General features: G+C 40.0%; 1 protein-coding gene across 1 annotated transcript in view; it reads right to left on the bottom strand.

Moving 5' to 3' along the window:
• Window positions 1-21,827, bottom strand: part of LOC308122936 (glutamate receptor ionotropic, NMDA 2D-like) — a gene marked incomplete at both ends in the record, with an annotated part of 129,495 nt that overhangs the window by 60,230 nt on the left and 47,438 nt on the right. The window contains one exon of the mRNA XM_080485119.1: window positions 12,353-12,467. Within this exon, the coding sequence (XP_080341245.1) occupies window positions 12,353-12,467 (115 nt within the window). The remainder of the gene's footprint in view (window positions 1-12,352; window positions 12,468-21,827) is intronic.

Below are 21,827 nucleotides of genomic sequence, written 5' to 3'. Positions count from 1 at the left end.
GTTGAGGTGACTGCTTTTTTTTTATGTGATATATTTTATGGCATGTATTATCTATCTGTTGTCAAAAGCTCATGGAAACAAAGGGGATGTCACACATCTTTGTGATTGGTGTTTCCTGTGAGCTGCGTTGCTGATTGGACGGATTGCTGAAGCATGACGGATCCAAGATGGCAGCCAGCTCAAACATATACTGGACACTATTTACCTCACACCAAGTAGTAAGTATAAACAGTATTTATTGGCTTTAATTTCAGAAGTAGCAGATATGATAAATGTTGGCAACCAACATGCCTACAACATTTTAATCTTTATCTGGGAAATTAAGATTTTCGAACTTCTGCATTTCTCCTGTTCCAACATCAGTAATGATCATTAATGTGGCTCTGAATATTTACTCACAGTATTTGTAGAATTGGTAAAACATTTTTTTTAAACAGATTTCAGCTTTGGACACATTATAAAATGATTCTGTGTTTGCTTTTTTTCAAACCATGTTTGATGATATGCTGATGACATGCTCCTATAAACAGTAGAAGTTACATTATGTCCTTTTTCAAGCGATTTTTTACATCCAATGCATCCAAAAAGCCATATTTAGGCTTGTAAACAACTGCCGATTTATAGAAAAGATCCTTTGATTTCTACTGAAATTTTTAATGTCTCAAGTAAGATGTGGTATTTTAAATAACATTCCTTTTTTAAACAGTGTGGACAATGCATTCTTTTTATTTTAGAGTTATTTCATTTTTGTCAGCAAATTTCAGGCTATGATTTTTTTTGGGGAAAAATAACAAGCAGTGCTTGAACTACAGTGTGATTACATATATCCATCTTATTTCATGCTGTTATTTCATGAAATCAGAGTTCAAAGACACACACATAAGCGGCAATACATATACATAAACAATGTTTAAACTACAGCGATTTTGAATTAATCTATGAATAGATAAATCCTGTTTGCAGAAACCCATAAGCATGTTAAATATGTTAAAAAAAGATCTGCTGTGCTGCAGGACAATAGAAGTCATGTATTATTCTCAGCTGGTGCAATTGAACTCAGCATTTGTCCCCAGGTGGGTGATCAGTTCAGTAACATACTGTGTTAGACAGATGCATAAAAGAGTATTTAACATCGTACAAACAGGAAAACAAAGACAGAGTAGCGACATGAATAAAACACACAACTATCACACAATCCTCTGATTCTCATTCTGCCCATTTAAACATATTAACACGTGTAACTGTGATGCAAACGAGGCACCTCATTGCATTTCCGATGCTCGCTCCGTCTCTCTCTGGTTTTGCACTTTCCTCCCCCTGCTGCATAAACAATAATAGCCACATCCGATAATTTGTGATGCTCAATAAATTGCTCTCCTCTGCTCATTTGTCCTCCATTTCACCCATTCTAACACGTTTTGCATTAACGAATGCAAACGCTTTATCGACTGCTTAACACACACACACACACACACACACACACACACACACACACACACACACACACACACACACACACACACACACACACACACACACACACACACACACACACACACACACACACACACACACACACACACACACACACACACACACACACACACACACACACACACACACACACACACACACCAAGCCTGAATCCATGGTTTGCCGGAGAGCAGAATACAGTGAGAGCAAATTGTTTGCTATTCTGTTGGTTGCAGTTTCCATGGAGCTCGAACAAATATCCTCAGACATGGGATGTAATTTTCAAGCATCAGAGTGACAATCATTTTCAGTCCCTCCGTGTCCATCTTAGTTTTCCATTATAGTCCATTACAGTACTCTTACGACGCGTTTACTCTCCGAGCTCGATAGTTTTTGGGTCCACGACTTGGATGAATCAATAATTCAATGTGCATTACATCCAAAATCAACACTCCTGCATGCATTGAGCTGTCTTGAAGAATTACTTTTGCAGTCATTGTCACCAAAATGCTCTGCCGGATCGATAACCTGATCCGCTACCTTTCTCCTGTCAATAATTTGACTTTCTTTTTTCTTCTTTTTTTAATAACTGTTCTCTACAGTAGTTTTCTCCCCAGCAGCAGCAGCAGCAGAGGTACAACTCATCACTATCAAAGCACCAGAGGACCTTTTCACACAAAGACCAAACACTCAGTGATGAGAATAACAATCGTACAAACTGTTCCAGGATGAGTCACCATTACTCCACTTGGCTTGAAGCTGGGGAAACATTCATTCAGAAATAAAAGGTAGAAAGATACTGTGTGAAATAAGGCTGGGCCGGTCGGACCATTATGAACAGATGATTACAGTACACACTTTAGATTTGCATGACACTAACTGTACAGATTAATACCCAGTAATATTAAGTGTTGATAATGTGCTCTTTATTATAGCAGTTGTATACAGTTAAATCTTAATAAATAAAAGTTTTACAATTTAGGTTTGAAAGAAGATACATTTTCAGGGTATTGGTACTGATAGTTTACGCCATAACAGTATTTTAGCAGGATTTCTTGCATTAACAATGTGATATAGGAAGGAGATAAGAAAATGTTTAATGCATGTGTTAGATGTGATTCCTGCAGATTGTTTAGTGCGATCATTAATCATTGTAATCATATTTTCCAATCACTCTGTTAGTCGTGTCACTCTGCTCCACATGACACTGACTCTGACTGAAAGGTTAAAATATTCAAACATCAAACAAACATCTCAACATTTTATTACACTAATGGGTTTCAATTATATCATTCAAAGTCTATGTCTTTATGCTTTTTGCTGCCAGTACTTTTAAAATGTTTCAAAAGATTCCTGATTACCTTCACATGTTCAGCCTGGTGTGGTTGTACTCAGTACTTGGAAATCTAACATTGTACCCATGGAAATTCTAAGATTAAGATTTGAATTTTTTTTTTAAATTAAAGCAAAGGTATGATTGTAAGAAAACAATCTACTTTGGTAGCCCCCCTCAATAAAACGTGCTGAAAGAAGAATATTTGAAAACAGTGAATATGAACAGCTGCTATGTAAACTTTTAAATGAGCTTTTTGAAATCAACTCAGTCTTATCAACTGTTTGTAGTTTGAAAGTGCTCAATAGATAAATGCTATGCTTTCATTATGAATGATAAAATACCCAACTTCATATTCATAATGATTTTAAAACGATTTTTCTTTCTGTGTTTCATGTTTCTGCAGTTGACTGAATGATCTTCAGCATGAGGTGAGATTTAAAGCCTGCTCCCGTCTGAAGCCTCCTGTGAATCACTAAAATGGACGACGAGCTCTATCAACCCTGCAGATGGATTGTGATCACTCCGGGTTGTGAGGTTGTCAAACTTTGATTGCACCTTTAAATTCATCTGAAATGGAATTAAAAGTGTGTGCAGATTCCAGCTCCTTGGTCACACCGGTGAGAACAGCACTCCCCTCGTCGCACTCCCTCAATGATCCGCCGCACGAGGCCTATTTATGCTCAGAGTGCAAACAAATTTCAGGTGACTTGCTGTGTTGTTGCATCACGTAACTTCCAACATTCACAGGATACGGTGCTCATGAAAGAAGCCTCGACCGACAGTAAAAAAAAAAAATCCAACAAAAGAAGCCTTTCATTTGCAATGTGATCTGCAGCAGTGCGCACAGACATAAATAACTAAACAGCACAATCCTCTGAAGGGATACACTGTAAAAGAATCAACGCAACAATATTGCTAAATATATATAATAAAAGTGAGGAATTAGCAGTGATATAAAAGAGAATCGAAATTGTCTAACGACTTATCTTTGTATAAGTTAAATGAGATGTATCCTGAGCAGCTCTGGATGTACAAAAGTGAAGATTGTTTGCCCCTGGGAGCAATTTAACCCCGGCTCAGAAAAGCTGCTGCTGTTGCCCTGCTCTCATGGTTTGTGCTTTTCTTTCACCTCCTGTTGAGCCGTTGCTCCATTCGAAACCTCAACTAACAGAGGATGAAGCCTCCATTCACTGAGAACACAGGCATCAAACTAAAGGCCCATGGGCCAAAACTGGCCTGCGAGAGGCTCCAATCCGGCCAACCCACCAAGAAACACAGACATTTTAACACATTTTCTACGAGTAGCAGCTGTGGCCATTGAACTCAAATGTGTTTGACATGCCCTGAACTACACAATAAATTGACTTGTGTGTGATTATAACTCGACACGACAAAGTCTCATGAAACGCCTCACCTATAAAAAAAAGTGGTGCGTTTACACTGCAGCAGCGGACAAACAGACAACGGTGTAGTTAGTATGACAGTCCACGGGAGGACGCTGTTGCTTGTTTTTGTAATGAAACCACACAGACATGCAGAGAACAATTAAACCTGAAGAAAATTGAGAATACTCAACATTCGTATGGACTGATGACAAATCGGATGTTATTAAGGGTGAGTGTCACCCATAGTGACCTCCAGCTAACATTTTGACTGTCAATTTTCGGAAAAGAGGGACAAAAAACTATATGTGTATAATGCCGATCACTACTTCACCGTCTAATTTTGTCTAAAGCCATCTTTTCTCACCAAGATACAGCAAATTATCGGCTCGAGTACAAAACAGGCAATTGACTTCCGGTTTTGCATGACCCACAGGTGGTATCAATTCTATGGAGCTATGATCTATCTCAATTTTCATTTAAAATTTGTTGACACATGTTTGGACATCTGTACATTATTGATGTTTTTCATTGAAGAATTAAATATTCTTTGCAGTGAAAATGTTGTTGATTTTGATATATAATTATTGACAATAATGCTTGTTCCCTCACCAATTTAAGTATGTGTGATTGTGACATACTGGCAATATATTACTGTGAAGAAGCAAAATCAAATCACATATCACAATGTAGTATTTAGTAGTCCAGAATACATTAGAATGCCGTATTTTAAGCTCTTTTTTTAAAAAAAAATCTTCCCAGAGGAGGCCCCCCTGGACTTCTCCCTTGTGCCGTTTGCTGCCAAAAAATATTTTAGAAACCCAGATTTTTTGGGATGGACACCCAAATCACAAATTTCTGCCTAAAACCATGGTCTCACCTATTAAACTGGTCTCACCTATTAAACTGGTCTCACCTATCAAACTACCGATATGGACTATAAAGCGCCACATGTAAACGGGGCCTCAATGATGATTCAAAGTAGAAATGTTTCCTTTTCAGAGCTCACATGTATCTTGCTTGTAGTAGTGAGACCTTTCAGCTCCTCGCCGCAGGATTTGATGAAAGAAACCGCAAACAGAGGTCAAAGGTCATGTGGAGTCGGTGGATCAAGCACAACCGCAGTACTAAACTTTTCTTTTAGTGTTGATTCCCACTTCTATTTATATTTCCACAAAAAGTTGGATCTTCACTCTGGCCTGAATTAAGGGATTTGGATTTGTTTACCACCTCCTGGGCAACTCAGCAGGTTAGCACCGTTAGCGTTCGCTCGTGTCCTGATAGAGACAGAAATGCTTCACAAATAAATTCCTAAAATGTGTTTCTTTTTCGCCCAAAGCGAGAGTAAATAAAAGTCTCTGTCAGTTCTCTCACTGTTGGATAAATATTGTCACAGATCTCTCAATGAGCTGTGAAGCCCGTGTTCATTCAGCCGACATGAGACTGCTGAGCTCCGCAAATAGACGTCATGATTCAGTTCAGCAAAGGTTAATTCAGAAAACACAAAGTCGGAGGACTGCGATGTTTAGCCACCTGACGCCAGAGTGAAGGACAGAGCAGTGAGGGTCAAGTCACACTGCATGAGATCCTTTAGGTCAAAGCAGCAAGACACTTACACTAACCACTTTGTACAATGAATATATAGATCTATTCGTCTAAGCTACAAACTCACTCATTCATCCCGTCATGGCCATAAAGTAAGGCCGCAATTCGCTAACCAACCCTGTCCTGAGCTTTGGCTTGCTCACCGCCCAATTATATTCTCATCTCTGTCAAAGAAGTTGCTTTGCAGGGGTTGGCTCCACAGACAGAGTCAATCTCATAAAATGTTTTTACCGTATTGGTCCGAATTAAAGATGACTGTGATTATGAGATGATTGTAGATTAGATCTTGATTTTCTAAAGACACGAGTTGTTCAAAATCAGGACAGACGTACAGCAGAAGTGCAACAACTTGCTCCTGACTGTCCGTGTGAATACAGACCGTGAAAGTGTGGCTTGATGGTCTTTCTGACTGTATGAGGGATTTGTGGGTGGCTTTGGGAGAGGGAACGGTGATTGAACAGGGTGAGCCGGGGAGCCAGTGAAGGAGTCCAGACCAGTAGGGTGGAGTGAGGTATATCAAGGCTTTGCAAATGATTAGAAGTTTTTGCTGGTGAGCAGTAGAGGACAGGAGGCAATGAAGATGAGGAGGAGGAGAGAGAAGAGCAAACAGATGGAACTAGATTGTTCTGGTATGTATCTGATGTGCTGGTAGAAGGAAAGTGTTCGTTCAAAGATGAGGAGGGTGAAACTGTCAATGTTCAGTTAAAAGAAAATGTTTTTGAGCCTGGATTTTATTTCAGTGATTCAGTTTCTCATCGTTGAATTTGTAATCTTGGTGAAGATGAGGAGCTGGATATCATCAGTTAATCTGTATGATAATACAGATATTATGACGTGGAGGGGACTGAGAAGTGAATGTTGGGGGAGGGGCGCATGGAGGGATTTTCAGTTTATGAGGGAGATGAAGTGCAGTCTGTGGGATACACATGATTTGATCCAGTTTAAGGCAGATTTGAGGATTAGAGATGGAGTGTTTGATAATGTCAAAAGCAGCACTGGAATCGAGGAGGATGAAGACGTTGAGGATGTACTGGTGATTTTGAGAGGGGCCGATTCACTACAATGGTTTGGTCTTGATCTGAATTGAAACATGTCATCAGCATAGAGGTGGTCTTTCAGTCGGGAGGCCTCAGCATGTTCCACACTGATCTCCAACCCACCCGTCAAGCAGGTGGTGTCTAAAAGGTACGACAGGGTGACCCGTCTTGTCGTGGTCAAGGGTTCACAGCGATGTCGCCTTCTTACTGTTGGTGCAGTGTTTTAAACTGTTTCCTGTTCTATAAATTCCTCGCTCATCCAGCAAGTTCCACGCCACCATACAGAACAAATTACAAGGAAAAGCCTGTCTGATATGTCTCAGGCTTCATTGTGTTCACTCTTTGTAGGGTTCGATAAGTCCAGCGTCAGCAAGCTAATGCTGTACTGGATGAGCTACAAAATGCTAAAACAGTGAATCAAGCTGAGGGAAACTTCAGAGCTGGGTAATAATTCCCCGTGGGTTTGTCACTAACAGCCTCTTTTATTGACACATGTAATCGTTTCATCTACTGTTAATGCATTTATACACAGAGGACATTTTTATTCCAGCAATTTCTTTGCTGTAGAGTGTCGGAGTAATCAGTGTGAAATTTACATGTTCTGTATTATCCTGCCACAACCGAAGGTTAAACCGGTTGATTGCTGACTATTAACATTGTCCAGAAGCGCGAGTGTGTGTCACTTTGTGTTTGGTGTTAGAAGACTGACTACCTGCACATGCTTACGTAAAATGTAGCTGCATGTGTATCTACAGTAAACGATGAATGGACTGAAAGACTGAAATAAGAACGCATAATAGGGAAAAAAATCTGCTAAACTATGTATACTGTCACGAGCTGCAGTTGTTCACAAGATGATTCAAGCTGAAAAAAAAAATCAAAGCGAAGTTGAAAATGTTTATACGCTGCCAAATGGTAAATATTAACCAATCACATGGCATCACAACAGTCATGTTGATCATTCGTGTTTGTGCCTCTCAGATATGATATGATCTCAAACTGCCTCGATCACATTGTGAAACAGCTCCTGTGTGATTTAGTGCCGTCCTCCATTTCTCTCCAAGACTTGTAAAATCAGACACACCCAAAATCTTCTCTTCGCAGTGAGGAAGAAGAGGACATCAAATGATATTGAATCTGTTTTTCCTTTGAAAAATGAGCTACAGAAATCTTTTTGTAATCATTTATTGAAAAAATTATATCAATATTGTTTTGATGTGAAGTACTTACAATTTAATTTTTTTCTTTTTTTATCCCAACTCTAGAGTGCAGGGGAACTTAATATTATATGTAGAAGCATAATGTGATCAATTATGTCACATGTGAAGCTGAAGCAGCACCTCCCAGTGAACGATAGGAACACGTGGAGACTGGAGATATTGTAAAGTCCTGGGAGGGATTTCTTATTTGAACCTTGGCACAGTGCTGATTTGCTCTTCACCCCACCTGAACATCAGATATGAAGGAGCAGCACATCAGAGGTCTTTTCAGAGCAGCAGTGTAATGTAAACTGTTATCTGTCGTTTTTGTCAGTTGTTTTTGTCCTGCTGGCTGTAGCCAGAATCTTCCTCCAAACCCACAGAGGAGGAGAGAGTGAAGCAACGATGAAGCATTGCTTCAGTTTGTCGTCTCTGTGCGCCGGACACATCTTATTGTCTCTAATCTGCTAAAGGCCAGAAAAAAAAACAACAGATCTGATGCAACAAAAGCCAAAGAAAGCTCGAACAAAATACAAGAAACAAGCTGAAAATAGACGACACACTCCAAAAATAGATGCACCTTAAAGCGATGTCTCTGTTTGTTTTGTTTTTTTATCAGTGTGTCTCTTTTCGTCAGGTTGGAGTCCATGTATTTCCCCTGACCTGAATGTTGCTCTGAGGCTTGTTATCGTCTGCGAAACAAGACCGATAACAACATGGATGAGTTATACAACTCTTCAGTTCAATATTCTCCCAAATTCAGGATTCATAATCTGTGTGTCAATGTCAAGATACGTTGTTTTATCATGAGTGGGACATCTGAGGACACAGTGGAGTAGTTTTTAGTCCTCTCGACTCAATGCACAATTATACCCGCTATATAGAGTCTGCATGTTCTTTCTGTGTAAGTGTGAGTTGGCTCTGGGTACTCAGGTTTCCTTATGCACTCTGGATGGATGCATGGATGGATGGATGGATGCATGGATGGATGGATGGATGGATGGATGGATGGATGGATGGATGGATGGATGGATGGATGGATGGATGGATGGATGGATGGAAAGATTACCCAAAAGAGGAAGCCCAGTGACCATAAGTGGAAAGATCAAAATCTAACAGTTGGTTTGAAGACAGCAGATAACTACATCTATTAACATTGTTCATGTTTATGTAATTTCAGAAGTATCTTGATGTAACTCAACATGTTGCTGCCCATAGTAACGGTTGATGGGAGAATTCAGATCCATTCCACCAGAATGGCTTGTTGCAAATGGAGTTACGGCCATAAATCAGCCCATAGAAAAGTGTCCAACAGCTGCAGAGATTTAAAGATGGAAATACTGTGTTTGAACCTTGCATCTATTTTGTGTGATTTCAGAGACTTGGACTTTTTCAGTTGAGCACACTTTGTTGGATTTTTTTCTTTTTTAATGTTACCTTGACGAAAAACACAGCTCCACAATTAATGTGTACAAGTTACAGAATTTAAAATGACTTCCGATGAGGTTAAATGTCTGCCTTTCTTTTGATAATCATGGAGGTACAAAAGAAAACTTGCACATTTTAATTTAAAATGCAGACGGTATTCAATTCCTCCACGGTGAGGGGACACAGAGCTGAAAGCTCAGAAGACAAAGAGCTACTCAGTGTGGGAATACCCCGAGGCCTTTCACCATTTGTACACTCACAGTTAAAACTGAACACAGGACGAACACCACAAGACATTGACGATCCGGAAGAAGGTAAATTCATATTAAGTTGTGTGTGTGTTTTTTTAGTGAGGAAACTGAAACAAAACGATGATACTGGTTGACTCATGGTCTCTGTGTACATGCTCACCACGCAAGTGCCACCCACCACAAAATGTTCACAACGCCTTCAAAAGTCACATTTTAAATTTTGCTTGAGTTCATTTCAGAAAGAAGAGCAGAGAATTAAAAAAAAAAAAAAAAGCTTTGCTTCCTCCTACACCTTTTCAGACATGATTGCTGTTGGTGTGTATGTGTGGTATGAAAGTGGGCGTAGACGCTATAGCTGTGGGGGTACATTTACATATAAACCACATACATAAAGGTGCGTAAAGTGTTACGATGTACTGTACATGACCAGAATATATTATGATTGAGAGGTTGAATCAGTATTTTTTTCACATCCTTTTCTCCACAAGCATATGTACTTCCACTTTAATAAACAAAAGAAATATATTTGCCACCTCTGCAACACACCGAAGACAAAGAACAACACACACTTTTAAAATGAATCCAGTCCTGTACAATTCAGTGAAGAAGAAGTGTGCAGATACACTATCCTATCTGAGTCCTCAATGGAAAAACATATTGCTACAAATAAAAAGAATGATGCAATATTTAATGTAACATAGGATACCATGCAAGTAAAATGAATAATGATATTGTTAAAAAAAAAATAAAAAAATACACTGCTGTGACTATAAACATGCATCCATTCATATAATGTACAGCAACTGTTTTGGGTGTAAGAACAGTTGCTTTTTAAAATATTCAATGAACAAATGAAATAATCCAGTTGGGGTTGAGCTTTCCATTATTACTATATATTTAAATTCTGAGAATCTTAATCCATTTCTAGGTTGCTGCATATCCGGATTTACACTCATGACCCAGGCATTAGATTCTTTGTCAGATTGTTGTAAATTGAAGTGCAGTTGCAGAAATAGAGGCCGTTTGATGGCCCTCCCTTGCACATTGGAATATTTTGCTCCGACAGGTTTGAGAGTGGAAGCCAACCCCTGCAATAACTTACACTTTCACAGCAAAGTTACAAAACTTTTGGCTATTAAATGTTAGACTCCCCTGAGGACTTGAGCAGCCTGTGATTGTGATAAGAAACCTCCTCTTCCTGCTGCTCATTCAGTAATAAAACCATTTAAACTCCATTGACCCAAACTTTAACCACACTGTGAGGTTAGTAAAGTTTGTTTTCTCACAATCATTTGTATAATAACAATAACGTGCCCCAGACAATGCCTGCTGCTGCAAACTGTGCTTGGAAGCCAAAACCACATAAGCTAAAATGGCTTCAGAGAGTTTTATGGGATATATTGAGCCAGAAAACCCCAAACCTCCTCCACAAAGTGCCTCTGGAAAGAACAAATAAAGGTTTCAAACGGTTCTTCGGACATACACAATATATTTCATGGACATCATTATAAATTGTTCTGAGTTCAGGCCCCGTTTACACGACAACATTTGACAACAAGTGAAAACGCATCGTTTGTGTTTTTGTTTCAGAAAAGATTCATGTTTTTAAGTAGCAGCGACTTCAAAAAAGTTTTAATTTTCTCCACCTAAATGGAGACGGAGCTGGAGCGTTTTCAAAAAGTTCCACCTTTGGAGCCGTTTTCAAAAAGTTCCAAGCACCGTTGCCATGGAAACAGAGACCTAAAACACAATGAAAGTTTTCGGTTTTCACTCAAAAAATTGTGATTTAAATGGGGCCATCGTCTGTTTTCTGGACATTTTTCTTTACTTTTACTTTTTTTTCCAAGTAGAAGTTTTTTTCAACAAGTCGGTTAATCTTGAATACTTTTTTTTTTCTGTTTTATTGACAGACAAATTAGTCGGCTGACACATCTCTACAACCAACTGGGGGGAGAAAACATACATCGGTCTAAATTAACAAAGGAGACAGAAGTGTGCTGTTGATCAATCTGTAATTATACCACAGACAAATAGCCTCTTAGTGAAGACCAGGTACAGTGTTGTCCACACTGTTTGTACTGATACAAAGTAAAGCTGTGATAGGTTAGAGAAGATCTTGTACAGATTTGAGTAATTTTACATCGTTAGACTGACGTGTGTTTTCCCCTTTTTCTGCTTGTTGAATGTTGATTTGACTTTTTTTTGCTTATCTTCCCTGAAATGATGGGGCCCTGAGCCTGCTCTCGTCGGTAAACATACAGAGTCTGAAAAGGTCAAGAACAAATGGATCACAGCGGGGAAGCACAGAAAGGTTTACTTGTTTTTCTCAGGTCGGAGGAAGTCTTGAGGAATTGAAAGCACCGGCGGAGGGCAGACCTTGGATTTGGTGCTATTACTGTACAAATGCTATACACGGCCCCCGACGGCGAGGATATTGCGCCGGCTAACAAGGCTGACAAACCGAGGCACGAGAGGGGAGGGTGGATCTAATGAGATCTGGGAGAGGTAAGACGGGAGAATGCGGGAAGGTGAAAGTGAGCAGTGATGATTTAGCGTGTGTGATGGGCTGTGAAATTGCAGTTAGTCTCTCTAGTTGCCGCGTTACGATAATTAGTGCCAATCGGCCCGGCTGTGTACTGACCTCCTCCCAGCCTCTCCCGTTGGTGTAGGAGATGACGTCCAGCAGAGGTTTGGACAGGTAGCCATCATTGTTGAAGGAATAGTCCCGCCCACCGATGGATATGTTTGTGAAGTATCTGAAACCAAAATTAGAGGTTAGAGCTTCTTATTACAGCGCGAACACCCTCTTGTGTTTTCCAGCCAGTTAGTTCTCCTCGGCTTCTCTGGGTTGCGTCTTTGAATGAAGACATGCTGCCACACTTGCTCCATTATTGATGCATTTTTAAATGCGTATTGCTTTGACTAACAGCTTTAGCTTGATGAAATTGCAGAAACAAACGCTGTCACAATAAAAGGACAATAAAAGGCAATGAGACGAGCGCTGAGTGATATCGACTGCCGTACGGCTCCGATGTCCTCACAGTTGCAGGAAAGAAAAAAACAAACGAGACACCAAATACTAAAATAAAATGGACACAGAAAAACAAACAGAAAAAAACATTGCGTACTCTCTCTGCAAGACTCATCAGCCATAAAAACAGGACGTGAAAACCTTCTAAACTCTTCATCGTCCTCATCTTATCCATTGATCTGTTTACTACATGATACATGATATCAACTTCTACTTTCATTCTAAATATTATGGTGATTATTGGTTAAATGATTAATATATCAATCACAATATATCAATATTGTCAAATTTCACATGAGGGCCGCCTGCGTAAAAGCCAGTGTGTCCTCATGGATTCACTCATTGATTAATGTGTTTTGCTGTGACTTTAATTTAGAAGAAATAATTTCATTTTGGTGACTTTTGACATTGATATTGCTGCAACATTACACACTTTTGGAAACAAAAAAACAATACATTGAAAAAAAACACAAAAACTTTTTGGGTCAAACATGGGAGTTGAACTATTATTGGGAAGTGTTGAGGATCATGGTTAATACACATTATCACACACACACACACACATACACTTCATTTAGCATGTTTGATCTAACAGATATCAATCAACGTGTTTTTAACATACAGCCAACATTTTTCATGTACATCAGTTTCGTTTAAAAGAAAAAGAAAAAAAAAGAAGAAGACATCAAGAAAAAATCTGAACAATTGTATATATATGTAAAAAAAAATAAGAAAGGCAAAATGGGAAACTTGAAGGACAAAAAAAAAACTGAATCAAATAACCAAAGCTATACAGGCGGAGCAGAAACTTTCACTGCAGGGAACAAACATCAGGGACTCTGCACCGAAGACAAAACACATTTGTGCTGATATGAGAGGAAATCACATTGTTGAAGTGTGGAGACCAGAAGGAGGCGAGAAAACAAAGGCCAGAGGAGGGGAGGCAGAGAGAATTCACTAAAATGCTCTCCCCATCTTCAGGTGCAATCTTGTGACACGCAGCAGCGGGAGGCTCACAGAGGAGGAAAACTAAGAGGAGAGGAAGGCTGAAAGAGTAGGCAGTGGCAGAACAAGCACTCCAGCGCACCTTTAATATTGGGAAAGACAAAACCGTGGAGTGTTAGTCGGACGCAGAGAGACAGCCGCGGAGGAAGAGAGCTTTAGCTTTGATGTTTCCTAATGAAACATCTACCTTAAAAGCATCAAGAAAAAAAAAGCACATCAAAAGCATCCTAATGAAACCAAACTCCCAAACAGAGCCACGACTCGGCTGAAAGAAAACCTCGACAACAACTCAAATAACACTTAATCAAATGCATTCAGACCTGGAAACAGACCCGCAACTTCAAAAAGGAGAGTTACACTGTCGTACAGTCAGAGGCAGACTTTGCAAACCTGAGCGAAAATCTAAATCAGGATTTTTATGTTTGAAAGATACAAGAAATCTTGGTCTCCATCCATCCATCCATCCATCCATCCATCCATCTTCAAACCAAAGTATTCAGATGCACAGGAAGAATTTGCAAACTCCACCCAGAAAGCTACTCCAGACTCAAACCAGTGATATTCTGACTGTGAGGCAGGAGCATGAACCACTACACAATGGCTCCACTGTGTGGTTCTTCTTTATCCGACATACAACAGATGTTAAATGTCGTCACATCAGGGAAGTTTCTACATTTTTTTTGACAGAAAATCTGATTTATATTCTGGAATTATGAACCAGGGAACTATTTCCCGGCTTAGGTACTTTCTTCTGCTGAGTATGTATGTTCATTTTCATTAAAACCAAACTACCCAAGTTAGTAATTGCATAATTAAAAGAGATCTTATCGCCTTTGCAGAAGACCCAGAAAAGTGTACCAGCCACTCTTAATTAAAAGTTGATTTGGTAGAACACAACGAACTTCATCAGCTATCATGAAAGATCCACTTCAGGACTTCTCTCTTGATTCACAGAGATGACATTTGAGGAATATGGTAAATATTTGTGATGCGGCGAGAAACTCAACCTTTTGAGGCTTTTTTTTCATTTCTCAAAGTAAAAGACTCATAATGAACCAATTCTCAAAAGATGATTGGATAATGAAGTCTGACGGGCAAAAGGAGATCTGGTTGAAACCTCTTCAGCCTTGATGGAAGGTGAGGCTGAAAGGCCGTCGTACGGGAATAAAGCTGCACGCATCTGAACTGCATTGGTCACACATGTTGCCTGGGAGTTGAAGGTTTTTAGCGGCTGTTCACTCTGACAAGCAGCAAGGCTTTACAATTAAAACGATAAACATTGGACGTAAATACACACAGCAGCTATTGTACGCATCAGTTTAATTTGAAAAGTACAAATACTTTAAAACATCAATAAGGATGACAGGAATCAGGATATTATATGTGTATCACTGCTAGAGTACTTGACTTTTAAATGAAGTGAGCGAGAGCCTAATCCATCCCATTGTAAATGAAATACGGCTCACCATGTTGAATACATATATTTTTGAATCCATTTCCATTTTTGGTTTTAAGCAGGAGCTATTCTTCACAAGGGTTTACAGTCCAATGGAGAAACGAGATTGAGCTCCTATAGGTGCATCTGAAAGAAGAGCAGCAGGTCGAGCGCTGCACGGTTGCTCCCCGCCAAAGGAAAACGCTTTTTTAAAACTAAGACAAATGATCAACTATCCCATGCCACTAAATGACCCATTAAAAAAAGTTGATATTTATACAATCAAATATCTGAAAAGCACTGCAATCTATGGCTGTAACGAACAAGCCAATATTCTTTTTTTTTTTCTATCAGAGTACTAATATACATCATGACTCATGGTGCGCTAGTGAAGAGGATGGAGAGGGACAGCAGCTTCGAAAGAGTCACTATGACTGTTTTCCTAATTTATTTGACTTGATAATCAGTCATGAACAAATTGATGCAGGAATAATTAAAATGAGTGATTCAAATAACTACTTTATAACACTAACAGGTTATAACAACTTTTTAAATCTTTTTTGGATCAAGTCTAAAACTATTTGCATCAGAGAAACACACTATTGGCAGCACTGGTCAAGAAAGCACATGTGCTCTATTTCAGTAAAAACAACTGTTAGACAAGAAATTCAAGAGTCATTTTCTGGGATTTTTACAAAGATACTTAATAATATATGCAATTGCAAAAGCAAGTTGCTCTTAGATGCTGCACAGTTCAGAGTTAATTCCCTAAACTGTGATCGTCACCACAGACAGGTCCAGTCACTGTGACTTTCTGAGAGAAATTAAAAGATATCAGGCATTATTCGGATAGAAAGTTTCGTATTATCTGCTATTTCTTTGCAGAAGCTGCGTTAGGAACTCCCATTGAAATATTTAAAATACCCCAGAGAGTTGTTCAAGCATATTGCATATTGTAAGACTTTATGTCTCCACTTTTGATACTTAAAATATCATTTTTAAATCCATTTGTAAAGAGTAAAGTGACTTAAATCACATTTTTCCCTTTTACCTAAAGTCAATCTACTGCTCAGTAGATTTCTATGAAAGGTTGCTTACACAATACCAAGTCATACTATGTCATATTTAAGCTCTTTTGTTGTACAAAGCACATTATATTGTGCTATACTGAATGCTGAAATAAACAAATATTGTCTCATAAAGTCGCCCGACCTGCACTGCTTCCCACTGAACGTTCTGACGGGGGTCCGCGACTCATTTAAAAAAAACAAAAAAAAAACATCCCTGCCTCAATTTATTCCATGAATCACAGTTTGCCGGGCAGCGCACTCATCCCACTGCTCGTATGAGACAGATTTGGTAAAAAATGCATGAAGACAGATTTCAGGAGCAACAGGAACTCGTCATTACAAACAAACAATACCAGGAAGCTGAAATTCGGAGGCGGGAGACTCGGTGAAGTGGGCGCGAAACGCATGCAAATGGAGCCGCCGCGGGAAAGTTCAAGGGACGTGTTCAGCCGCTCCCCGATTCACTGGGAGGTTGTGCATTTCTACCTTCTAATCATAACATCCATCAAGTGATTGGTGGCTCGGCGGCGTAATGATAAACACCTCCGCTGCCATTACGCCGCAGTAATATTGGGAGTATTGCTGCGCGTGTAATCATGTCTATCTGCGGCGGCTGAAATAAAAAACTCCGGTTCCAGAACACATCAGCCTCAGACGTAACCTCACACACACACACACACACACACACACACACACACACACACACACACACACACACACACACACACACACACACACACACACACACACACACACACACACACACACACACACTTTGCAATCTCTGAGGGCACTTTGACAAAAAGCTACCTGAGCGCACGCTCCTGGATTCATGTCCACCCAGTTTTTGACTGCAGGGGAGCTGCTGGCAGGCGTTTTGTACGAGGAGGCTTCCGACCCGCCGGGCGCCTGCAAGCAGCTGATGTTGGCTGACATCTGGGAGGCCCATGAGGATTCCAGTATTTCTGTCTCACCTGGTTTCACCCCAGAGAAAAAGCCCGTCTCCAGGCTCAGAGTGGCCCGACTCAGCAGCATCTCCATCTTCTCCGCTGAGTGCTGCCTGTCGGCCGAGGAGTGTGCCAAGGCTACAATTCTCCCTCCGTCCTTCATTCTTCACTTCTGCTGAATGCCACCTGGCTCCTTGCTACCAACTCACATTTTCTTCTCTTTTCTTTCCTCCCCCGCAGAAGGTACAGTACGGAGCAGAGAGGCAGGGAATCAGGGGTGACAGCCAGAGCGATCCCGGAAAGAATGAAGGGTAGGGTGAAAGAAAAAGCAATAAGAGGAGACAGATGTTGACAGCAAAAGGAGCATTTGATACAAAAAAAAAAAACCTTCACCGACATCGGAAGCACACAAACAGCTGATCCACACAGCTGCAAAGCAAACATCCAACAAACAAAGGATTTAAAGTGTTATTTTAAATATGTTACCTGCAGATGTTTCTCCCACAAACCTTTTATCATCCTATTCGTTATTTTCTTTTTCAGAGCAGAAACCACACAAATCCTGAAAACCCAACAATTGAGTAGCTTTGATTCTTCTGATATTTTTATTACAAAAATACACGAAATAGTGAAACTGCTTCAAAAGGATTTACGAGGACTGAGGCGAGTCTCAAGGGCTCAGAAAATGTTGCGTTTGACTTTTATGAATGTGACTTTTTTCAGTTCCCAGTTCGGTTCACTCACTTTATGTACATTGGGTTTATTGTAGTGAATTATTGGTTAGGGGAGATATTTTCCTCCCTGAGTCCCACCCTGAGTATACGATATACGTGGCATCAATAAAACCTCTTTATCATTTCACAGTGTTTCTTGGTTGTGTTTTGTTCGGCTGCTGTCAAGCTCTTTACATGAATGGAACGAATATGAATCAATCAATTAGAGCCATTTTTAAAAAGCCCTTATAGACTGGCGGTTACTCCCTGTTGAAAGTCTGTGGTATTAAGATACAAACCGAAAGTTGCTGCAGGGATGCAGTCAATGGCCAATGGGACGAATAACATTATAATTACTCTCTGTAATTAATTTCTCTGAAATAGAATTTTGATTTGAACCGGTGACCCGTCTGGTAGAATCACATGAGGGGAGAGAAGAGGAGACGAGGGCGAACCGGAGTGTCTCAGCGGGAGACGACGCAGCTCTCCATCGGTACAATATTCACACCACAGCCGAACGACGCAGGAGACTGATTTAATCAATGAATTTATGACATGATAGCTGTGCATCAAGCAACGGGGAGAGAGACTCTCCCTGTGGAATAAGTGCCCGCTCTATTAGTTTATCAGTTATATTACAGACAGTGTGGACGAGAGAGGGAATAACGGGACACTGCTGCCCTGAGACGCCCTGAAGAGGAAGAAGACACAAACAAGAGGACCTGATAAATACATTTCAAAAAGAGACACAATAAAGAAGAATACCTGAAAAAGACAAAGAAAAAGAAGAATCTTGAAAATACTTAAAGGTGAAGACAAAAAAAATAAAAGAACACATCACAAAGCAAGAAGACCTTAAGAAGATTACATAAAGACACAAGGAAGAAGACTCGAAGAGACAAAAGCACTTGAGAAATGCACAAAGAGGAACATTTAAAGGAAAACAAAGTTAGAAAAGATGACCGCTTGAAGAAGAAACAGAGAAGAAGACGTATAACAAGACACAAAGAAGATAAAACAACTTGAAGAAAAGAACACAACTATTAAAGAAAAAGACTTGAAAAGACCAAAACCATGACACAAAAGGAAATTCCAGTAAAACCCTCAATAAACACTTGAAAAGGGAATTAAACAAACCAAAAAGAGAAAGACAAAGATTTGAAGAAGACACAAAAGACGAAAGATAAAGGAGGCAATAAGAAGACGACTTGAAAAACACAAATTAAAAAAACACAACATAAGAAGGATTGAGGAAGACAAAAAGAAGACGGAACAAAGGAGAGGAAGGAAAGCCAGAGAGAGATAAAAGAAGGGAGGCGAGAGAAGGTTAAAGGCACAATTCAGAGTCGCTTTGGAGAGTGAAACTTTCTTCCATCTTTTCATCAGCAGGGACGAAGTTCACCCCGACCTTTGCGTGCTCACACAGGTCTGCGGCAGCGAGCGCCGACTTCCTGAGGCGACTGATCAGGTGACGATTCAGTCCAGCGACACGTCCAGCTGGTAATAGCACACCTGGCCAAGCGCCGGCAAGCTCATGCCCAGAGAAGTGTTTGAATCCCCGAGGAAGCGAGAGAGGAAAACGCCAAACCAGAACAAACTCCAGCTTCACTGACAATATCCCAACTTAATGGGCGATTAAATCAAACGGAGCGACGCAGCGTTATCTGAGTTTTGACTAACTGCTTTGGCTTCACCTGAACTGAATGAGGGAATCGGCCATTAGACCGACCCACTCGGCGCTGACAGTTCAGCTAATGTGCCACAGCAACACTACAACAACCACGGTGTGCACATGAGTACAGGTGGTTTCACACCAGCCCCCTATTAGCGTGACCTGCTTGGGTTTTGGGAGTGAGTACGGAGCGTAGGGTCGGTGTGAACGCGCACATTGAAGCGTTGATATTACGGAAATAAGCAAATATAACTTGAACACCAGTAGAACGCTGGATTTGTCTTTGAATCTCCAAAAAACTACAAAATTCAGCTTTAACAGCTGGTGATGCTTCTTATCACTCTCCAATTAAACATTGCTAAATTACTGTCATACGATTCACAAAAAACAAGTTTGAGAAGCAAAAAACCTCCACAAAGTCCTATTCTGTTATGTACAATAACTCGTCCGTCCACTCAGGTGGGATATTTAGGAAAGCGAGGAGAGAAATCTTTCACTGGGAAAGACAGGTGTGTGTGTTCCCACCTGACAGGAGTGTGTGTTAATGGACACACTCCTGCCGTCATGAGCATAGGCGCTGGTATGTGAGTGTGAGTTTTCCATTCCAGATTCAGTCTCTTTGGAGGAAAGTGGTTTTGTAACAACTACTAGATCTTCAAATGGTAAAGAAGAGGGAGATAAGGAGAGAGAGAGAGAGAGAGAGAGAGAGAGAGAGAGAGAGAGAGAGAGAGAGAGAGAGAGAGATGAGTGAATGATCAAGCGTTGTTTCATGCTCCATATAATGAAAGTCTAGGATTTGTCAGCATTTACTCTCCAACCGGCTTCATCTTCCTCCCCTCGTATGTGGAGCTCACCATTTTATTCATTTATTTATTTATTTATTTTTTGAGTTTTGATGTTCCATATTATTGGATATATTTTTGGAATGGAAAGAAAAAATAGAATAAATAAATCACGGCGTGAAGGCAGCTTTGAGCAACCTCTTACAGAAGAAAAAAAAAGAGCACAGCTCATGTCTTTCCACACTGCGAATCAAAGACGCATCATTCCAGAGAAATAAAAGCTTGTAGGGGCGTTGAAGGACTAAAAAGTCTTCTTGTTTCAGAAATACTTTTTTATTTATTTTTTCATATTTCAAGCTTATTCAATGTTATTAAAAAGAGAAAGACCTTCGTGATCTTTACTGCAATTTCAAATGTGAATGACTGCAATATGCCCTGGAATAATGAAGTGGTGAAACGTGTCAGTTAGAACTTTCTTCTCGGTCATGGAAATATTCTTACATCACTTTGAATTTTAATTGCTTTTGCAACTGAACTGCGTCGTGGTTGTGGGGTGAATTACACTGTTGGATATCAACACAAAGCACAATCCGATTGTTATCTGGGAAATGTTCGCAGTAAAGTGATGAGATTTAGAAAGTGCTGGACTGTAACATTGTGCTGGATCAGGGTGTGATGGAGGGAACTGGGTACGGAGCTGACCCTTCACAGAGCATTCGTTATGTTTTAAATAACTTTTTAATGCCAGTCAATACAAAATGATGTATTTTGCAGTGGCACAGTGTACCAGCTAACCTCAAGAACCACCACTGTTCAGAGAGATAAAATAAAAATGGTTAATGCTTAATTATACCGCTGATCACAACTAGGGAGAAACAAAGAAATTTCAATTTCAATTGTGCACCACAGCCATAGTATATAGTTCTTCTGCACATGCTCAGTAAATGAGTCCATTAATCTGAGTCCAGATCCTCCTGGAGCTTAATGGTTTTATAGTTGACAGTCGCCTGTAATAATCCAACTTTATCAATTTTGCTCATGTGGAAACTGATATTTTATTTAAAGACATTGCTGTGTCAACACAACTGTTTCTGAAATGAAAATGCAAAAACTAGCATTTTCACTACATTGGAAAATCTCCAGTGTCTTTAGGCCTTAGAAAAGTCGTTGGTCTTTTTCTTGACTGAATCAAACCAAAGCTACAATCTCACAAATTCCAACCTTCTTTGTTTTCTACAAACTAACTAAAGCGCAGAGAGCGTGGTGGGATTAGTCGATTATCTTCAACGCAATTAGACTCCGGCATTGTGAGGTTACGACCACAAACAGCCTCGACAACGACGACCCTCCACATCTCATTCACTTCTTAATGAATTACCTTCGACTGGATGCTTTGTGATTGTCTAGGAACCAAGTAAAGATCAGCAGGACGATGCAATCAATGGTTTAGTGACCCGGCTT

The sequence above is a fragment of the Lipophrys pholis genome (assembly GCF_963383615.2).
Source record: "Lipophrys pholis genome assembly, chromosome: 17".
Taxonomy (NCBI): Eukaryota; Metazoa; Chordata; class Actinopteri; order Blenniiformes; family Blenniidae; genus Lipophrys; species Lipophrys pholis.
Note: the sequence above shows the minus strand (reverse complement) of the source record. Positions and strands in the feature narration are given on the sequence as shown.